The sequence below is a fragment of the Tupaia chinensis genome, unplaced genomic scaffold (genome assembly GCF_000334495.1).
Source record: "Tupaia chinensis unplaced genomic scaffold, TupChi_1.0 Scaffold139767_1, whole genome shotgun sequence".
Classification (NCBI taxonomy): Eukaryota; Metazoa; Chordata; class Mammalia; order Scandentia; family Tupaiidae; genus Tupaia; species Tupaia belangeri.
The window spans coordinates 2,766,537-2,774,360 of NW_006199647.1; the positions used below are offsets into that span (position 1 = coordinate 2,766,537).

The window sequence follows — 7,824 nt, forward strand, 5'->3', positions numbered from 1 at the left end:
CGTCCCTGGGTGTAGACTTTGCTCAAATTAACAACAGCAGCAACTGCACGTCTTCCTCGGTGCACGCAGGGCCCAGAGGGGCTCGCTGGAGCTGCCCGACCCCCAGCCAGCACAGGCCTCCGGGCCCCTCTGACCCAAGAGGCGGGTGGGCCGGAGCGTGCCTCGGGTACCTGTGACCCGTGCTCATTTCCCTGTCGTGTTCCAATGGCTGTCCCCCGGGCCTGAAGCCAGTGTCCTGCTCTGCGGCTTCCCAGCCCCACACTGCTCCTGTGTTTTCTCCAGAACACGCGGGGCACGTGCTTGTTGTCCTACAGTGGTTCCAAGGAGTGTCCCCCAGGGAAGAAAGACTTGTATCTGCGCGAAGCCAAAGAGGCCTTCGAGACCGGCCTCCTCACCAGCGGAGACAGAGCGCCGCCTGTGGGGGTGCAGGAGCTCCACGGCCTCCTCAAGGCCGCCTTCGGTCTCTGCACAGCGCACCTGCGGCTCGGCAGGCATGTGGCCGCGGCGCGCACAGCGAGTGCGCTCTGCCGGGCGGCCCTGTGCCCGCTGCATGCTCTCAGTACCTGCGCCCCAGGACAGGACCGTGGCGCTCTGTCTCGGGCGGTCGTGTCCACCGTGGCCCAGGTGAAAGGCCTCCTGCATGTGCAGAGGACCTGGGACTGCAAGGACGGCGCCTACGTGCCGTGGGGTTTCCAGACCTGGCCAGATGAGCCCATCCTGCGTGGGCAGGCGGATTTCCAAAGCATCTTGGAGACCCACGCGCACCACCACACTTCCGTGTGTGCGGTGTACGACAGCACGTGTGGCAACAGTGCGAGTGCGCGAGCAGAAACGCACCCCGGAGTCTGTATCACTGCTCTGCGGACAGAAACCAAGCCCACAGAGACGGCGAGTGGGGCGGGCACCGCTCTGTCCTCCCAGACGGCTGCACTCGGTGGCGAGGCCCTCAGGCAAGCGGGAGGTAGACTCTGCACCCATCTGCAGGCACCAAGAGTGGAGGCCGAGGCTGAGACCGAGCCACCGGACCAAGGCAGTGGGTGGACAGCAGCTGGGGACCAGCGTGGGAGCTCCAGCTGGAGCCCCGGCCCCTGGAGCGAGTTAACAGGGCCCAGCTCCTCCACAAACTGGGAAGAGGTGGCCTACCACATGGACCGAGGGCCAGCCAGCAAAGAGGTGGGCCAGGGGGCGCGTCCCGTGGACACTCAGTGCTCCACTGCATGGTCTGAGGAGCTGGAGAGCGAGAGGCAAGGCAGAGCCGGGCACCCAGAGACTTCAGAGCCTCGGGGCCTCTCCCTGCAGGCGCCTGGGGTGGGCAGTGTCTCGTCTTCTCACAGCCACCCACGCGAGCTCAGGCCCTGCGAGACCTCCCTTTCCTGCGATACGCCGGGCGTGTTCCTGGCCTCAGGTGCAAGGCTGCTGGAAGGAGCCCCAGAAGGTGCCCAGGGAGGGGGCCATGCAGGCCCCTGCTCCTCCCGGGCATTTGCTGCGAGCAGGCTGGAGAACATGGCCACGCTGCCGGCTGCCTATGGGGCCTCTGCAGGAAGCATGCTCCCCGAGGCCAAGCACGGTGCCCCAGATGCACGTGGGGAGGAGAGGGAGGACGCCGTGGGTGGGCGAGGCGCAGCCCCCACGTCCGGAGGTGACCCTTGGTGGGCCCACCTGGAGAGCACAGGGGTGGGCCCCTTCCTGGGCGTTTCTCCTGCCCGGAAGGCGCAGGTCTCTGACTGCAGAGGGCAGGAGCCCACCGTCGACCCCGATGCCTCCACAGTGGAGGGGGCGCAGCTGCCGGCCAGCCCTGACGCCCACCCTGTGGGCAGGCTGGGCCCCTGTGCAGATGGGAGCGTGCCCGGCAGCAGCACCATGGAGCAGGCAAGCTGCCAGGAGTCGCCCACTCGGTCCAGCGGCTCTGGCAACAGAGGGGAGCCTTGGTCTTTGCTCGGCTCCTGCCGGAGTTCTTGGGTCTCCCTGCCAGGGAGGCAGGAGTTGCTCAGGGCTCGCACTCTGCAGCCGGACGACCTGGAGGGCCTCTTGGCGGGAGTGAGGCATGACTGGCTGCTTCGGAGGCTGCGGGACACCGGAGTTTTTCCACACTGCCAGCGTCACTGCGCACACGGTAAGGATGGACTCCTGGCCCACCCGCCCCAGCCTTGCCCGGGAGAGCTTGGTTTGCAGATCCCAGAAGCTCGGCCAGAGGCAGAGTCCTGGTGGGCTTGGAGCTGCAGAGAGCTGCTCCAGGAACGACCTTGGGCTGGCCAGCCTCCAGAGCAGGCTTGGTGCAGGTGGCCAAGCCGGGCCCAGAGGGTTCCGGGTTTGAACCCGCTCTGGGTGCCGTGTCTCCCGCCCAGCGCGTCCTCGCCCTGGGTTCACTGTTCCAGCCCCTGACTCCGCTTCCGCACTCGATCTGGAGACCGGTGCCCTTCCAGAGCCAGACTGCCTCCCCCCTGTCCACTGAAGTGCTTCCAGCTGTCCAGTGGCCTGCCGGGGCTGTCCAGGTTTCCATAGCAACATAGTGTGGCGGCCGGAAGTCTAGGGTCAGGAGCCAGCAGACCCAGTGTTTGAGCCGAGTTTCTGCTGCATAGACTGAGGTTCCATGTCCAAGGGGTGGGGCGGGGTCCTGGGTAAGGGCGCCAGTCCTAGGCATGGCCTGCACTCCAGGGGCCTCACCTCCTCACACTGACCCTGCGCTGTGGGCCTCGCAGCTGGACTTGCTGTAGCTCCATGCCAGATGTGCCAGGCTGCTGGGGCTCAGATCAGGAGAGGCCAGCCTATCCCATAGGTCCCAGAGGTCTCTGGGTTTTGCTGTTTAAAAAGCCTGTTTTCACCCTTTTATGCAAAAACTCTGCTCTCTCCTTAATCCTTTCTGGTCCCGACCAACGGGCTGACTCAAAGGCTACTCGGTGCTGGGGTCTGGGCAGTGCCTCCTCTCAGTGAACCCCACTCACTGTCTGCAGCTGTCATGGGAGAGGCTAAGTGCCGAGAATCCCGTCGGGGTTCGAGGCTGCCCTGAGCTGGCCTCCGGCCTGCATCACTGCCACTGTACTCACGCGTGTAGACCCCATTTGAAAGTAAGACCCACTTGTCCTCTTTTGTCCAGATGCTCTTTTGCTAAAATATTCCAAAGCATCTGAACTGTGGACAGCCCAGGAAACCGCCGTGTACCTGGGAGACGACCTGGCTGTGAGGAAGAAGGGCAGGCAGAGGACCGCCTTCTGGGTGCGCTATCTCCACCAGCAGGAGCCCCTGGGAAGGTACGCCGGGCGGTTCTGCTGTTCTCTTAGCCGCTGGCCACATGCTGACGACTGCGTGGTGGCGGCCGTGTTGCTGGCTGGTCTGCACGCGTGACCTCAGAGTCTTCTGGAAGCACGCTACACCCCTCTGTAAGGGAGGAAGGAATCCCCTGCTGCACAGCCAGCCGGAGAGCTGCCAGCCTCCGAGGAGGCCAGTCACAGCGAGGCAGACTCTCGGCTGCCAGACCAGGGAACTGGGGCCCAGGCAGGCAGGTCCTGAGGCCAGAGGAGGACGCCCAGGGCGTGAGTGACCACTATGCCCTCCAGGTACCCTGAGAGCCGCATGGGTGGACAGCTGGAGGGACAGTTGGAGGGACGGGAGGGGGCAGGTCTGGATGCCTCTCGTGGCAGACTCCAGAGTGGCTGCACCCTCCAGAGAACGGCTATTTAAAATATCACCCTGGGGCTGGCGGGTGGCGTGCTGGATAAGACACTGGGCTCCCACGTGGCTCACCTTGGTTCAAGTCCGGGACCTGGAGGACTGCTTTCCCTCTCCCTCTTTCTGTCCCTCTCTGGTAAAAAATTTTTTAAATAATAATGATTAATACAATTTTTTAAAAAAAGTCTCACCCCACAGAGACAATGTTAGAGGATTTTCTATTTGGCCATAGTTCTAGATGAAAACTTCAATAAAACCCATCTGAAAAACGAATGTTACAGGTGGTTCCTACTGGGTTTGAGACCTAATTTTACACCATTTTTATCTAAATAGATGCATAAGCCAAGACTGTTACCGTTGCACCTATTTTTTTTTTAACCCAAACAATGTAAGGAATAAATTTTAGAGAGAGAGAGAAAAAGGAGAGCAAGAATTTGGGTGACTTTAAATGGTTCAAGGACGTCTCCTGCCAAGGCTCTTGGCTGTGAAGACAGTGAACGTGTGACGCCTGACTCTGGGCCAGCCGGTGGTGTAGTGGTCAAGGGTCCTGGACCTGGCGGCTTGAAACTCACTCCAGGCATGTGTGCATGGATGCCAAAAATCCCGAGAGGAGAAGTGATTGCAGTGTGGCCATTCCCCCGGGGGTGATTTCTCACTTTCTGTCTCTGTGACAAGGGTATGTGCCCTACAGAAAAAAAAAAAAAACACTCTAAAAAAAAGGCCTCTCTAGAAAAAGCCTGTTGTGACTATGGACCGGTTCAGTTTGTCTTCACAGACACCCTGAGGCAGATGCCTGTGTGGTCCCCAGTCCATTCCCCCGGGGGTGATTTCTCCCTTTCTGTCTCTGTGACAAGGGTATGTGCCCTACAGAAAAAAAAAAAAAACACTCTAAAAAAAAGGCCTCTCTAGAAAAAGCCTGTTGTGACTATGGACCGGTTCAGTTTGTCTTCACAGACACCCTGAGGCAGATGCCTGTGTGGTCCCCAGTCACAGGCGGGAGCGCGAGGCCTGGGGTGCTAAGCGTGCCCGAAGCCCACTTCCACCCGCCCCGCGCCATCCCACGCCCAGCGTGTCCCCGTCTCCCGCCGCAGATCAGGTGGGTGTTCTGCTCCTGGAGAAGGGTCACCGCCCGTTGTTGGTTCCCGTCCCAGGTACGTGGGCAAGGAGTACAAGGAGCCCAAGGGGCTGTGGCAGCACCTGGCCGACGTGGAGCGGCAGCTGACCGCGCAGTACTACGTGGACGAGTTCAACAGGCGGCTCCAGGCGCACAGGATGCCCACGCAGATGTTCTACCTCCCGGCCGCGGCACTGCTGGTAGGCTCCTGCAGCCTGGGCCTGGCACCCGGGCAGGACCTGCGTGCTGCGGGCTCCGCCCCCTTCACCTGCTCGGGCGTGTGGAGTGTGGAGGACGGCCCAGGGGCACTCTGCTCTCCCAGCGTACCCCGGGATCTGGCCCACGTGGTCTATGAGCATTCTCCGTGCTCTGGCACTGTCTCTGCGGCCCAGCCTCACAGGTTGTCGCTAGCACAGCAGCCGGCCGCTTCAGCGAATGCCAGCCCGCCCTACCACGGCGCCCCCACCCCTACCCTCCACCCGCAGCAAAGGGAGTGGGCCACAGCACCGACACCTTGGTGAGAAAGGCCGCCATGACTCGTTTCAAACGATTCTCAGTGTAAGGATGTCCTTGGGTTTGGCCAGAGCTGTCCTCCTCACCGTCCACGGTCTGCAGCTCTGCCCTGGGGCCATGGAGACCAACCAGCTTCCTTACCACAGCCCTCTGTGGGCTGGCGGGTGCTGTGGTGGTTACGGTCTGGACTCCCACATGGCTCGCGTCCTGGACCTGGCAGCTTGCTTTCTCACTCTGTCTCTGGAGAGCACACGTGCCCAATAACAAATTAAAAAATAAGTGTAACCAGCGGAATTAAACAAGTAAATACCTTAACGTGCATGCACAGGCAGCCCTTGGGTACCTACGGGCCACTGTCCTGGCCGAGATTACTTGTCCTTGGGTCAGGAATCCCGTGCTCCGTCGAACACCCCAGCTCCACGGTGTGCGTGCCTAAGGTGGCTTTCGTGTTAGCCTGAGACATTTTCGGGCCCATCCCTGGGACGCGCGGCAGTGGGGCCACCACCTTCCGCACGTTCCCCGTCACGCAGTGCTGTAGATGGCATTGCATGGGAGTGTTTGAGCTGACCCCTGCTGCTGACCTTGCGTGGTCTGCCCACACGGCCAGCAGACACCCAGGGATGGCCACTCTGTGGCCTGGCTTCTCAGTGGCTCTCCTGCAGGATTAGCATAGCAGCCTCGGTTCTCCTAGGGGCCACAGACTTGAGCACTGACGAGCGTTTTCTCGTAGAACTCCTTTAACAAACACAACAGGTGTTTACACGCCCATGTACAGACGAGGCCACCGCAGTCCAGGGAAGGGGAGTAAGCAGCCCCCAGCCAGGGAGTTGGGCACGCAGGCCCCCGGGCAGCTCCCCCAGGGCCTCTGCCGTAGCCGAGCTGCCTCCTTGTCTGCTCCTCAGATCTTAGAGGACAGCGTGATCAAGGGGTGCATGAGTGTGGAGCCTTACATCCCGGGAGAATTCGTGAAACTGTCGAACAACACGACGGTGGTGAATACCCAGCACAGAGCCACAGAGTACGGCCTGGCCTACGGCCATTTTTCTTACGAGTTTTCTCATCACAGAGACATTGTGGTCGATTTGCAAGGTATGTGAAACTGGGAATTGGGGGATTAGATGTCACTCTTTTTTTGGGGAGGGGAGGGTTTGCTATAGGGCGTGTGTGCTCGCCAGACAGACAGAGAAAGACGAAGAGACAGAAAGCGAGAAATCATGCCCCCAGGGGGGATGGCCACGCCGCAATCCCTTCTCTTCCATTCTCCTCTTGGGATCTCGGGCACGCACGCACACGCGCCCGGCGTGAGTTTTAAGCCACCGGGTCAGGACGTGAACTGCAGTCGACTATGTGGGAGTCCAGCGACATAGCCATTACGCTAACTGCTGGTCCCTAGATGTCACTTTTATGCAAATGTAAGGTTTTGTAACTATTAATAGTTTCACTGACCACTGCTTAATTGTTCGTATCTTAGTTACTGTTTCAAATTAAATTCATTGATTGCACTATATGGAGCAAATAATTTCTGAAAGAAAAACCGTCTAAGACTTCTACAGCATCTGCAGTACCCTGTAGTCAGCAAGAAGGGGGCAGGGCCAAAGGCGGGGAGGGCGGGGAGCAGGGCCCTGGTCCAGGAGGGCAGGGGCAGGGCCACCTCACGCTGTGCTGTGCTCGGCTTAGTCTAGCACGTCCCCAAGAGCTCTGCTGTCACCGAGGGCGTCTGAGCCGTGTGCACCCCTTGCTATTGCGTTTTTCCAAGTGTCAGAATCTTCCCACTCTTCGATGTCTCCGGCCTGTCCCCTCTGTGTGTCGGGGTCTCACTGTCGGGGTGTCCCCCCTCTGTGTGTCAGGGTCTCACTGTCGGGGTGTCCCCCTCTGTGTGTCGGGGTCTCACTGTCGGGGTGTCCCCCTCTGTGTGTTGGGGTCTCACTGTCAGGGTGTCTGGGACAGGGAGTCACTTGTGCTTGACTCGGACTTCTTTGAAAATCTGCACGAATATTTTAATTTTGTCTCAGATCAGTATTTTTGTCATCATAATTCTAATTGACAAATGCTACGATTCAGGTAAGTAGCAAATGAGATTTATTATAATCATTTCTAGTAATGATTCCATGTGTCCCAAACCACCCCGCCCCCTCCGTAGAGTTTTCAGGCTCTGTCATGTGTGCGCGTGTGTGCATGCACATGTGTACATGTGTGTGGTGTGCACAGCTCATTAACCAGCCCCTGACCCCAGGGTGCTGGTTCCCAGAGGTGCAGAGGTCGTTGGCTGGCACCTCATTGCTGCCCCACTCGGTGTCTGTAAGCCCTGCCGCAGGGACTCGTGAACACGGGAACCGCAGAGTGAGGCAGTAAAGAAACTCAGTCATGACAGAGACAGCCGCTGTTGCGATCTGAAAAATCGTCCTAAGAGCCTTTTTATTCATCTCGAATCCCTTGAAAACTGGTGGCCTGGGCACCGTGTCTGACAAATACGAGCAACATTCGCGCCTTACATCAGTCCTTGGATAAGCGGCGGAAGCCCCTCAGCAGGA

The 7,824-nt window shown here is 59.5% G+C and overlaps 1 protein-coding gene across 1 annotated transcript in view; it reads left to right on the forward strand.

Moving 5' to 3' along the window:
* The window catches only part of ALPK1 (alpha kinase 1), a 46,971-nt gene that overhangs the window by 38,319 nt on the left and 828 nt on the right, over positions 1-7,824 (forward strand). The window contains exons 12-15 of the mRNA XM_006162266.3: positions 283-2,113; positions 3,095-3,248; positions 4,818-4,980; positions 6,196-6,382. Of these exons, the coding sequence (XP_006162328.2) occupies positions 283-2,113; positions 3,095-3,248; positions 4,818-4,980; positions 6,196-6,382 (2,335 nt within the window). The remainder of the gene's footprint in view (positions 1-282; positions 2,114-3,094; positions 3,249-4,817; positions 4,981-6,195; positions 6,383-7,824) is intronic.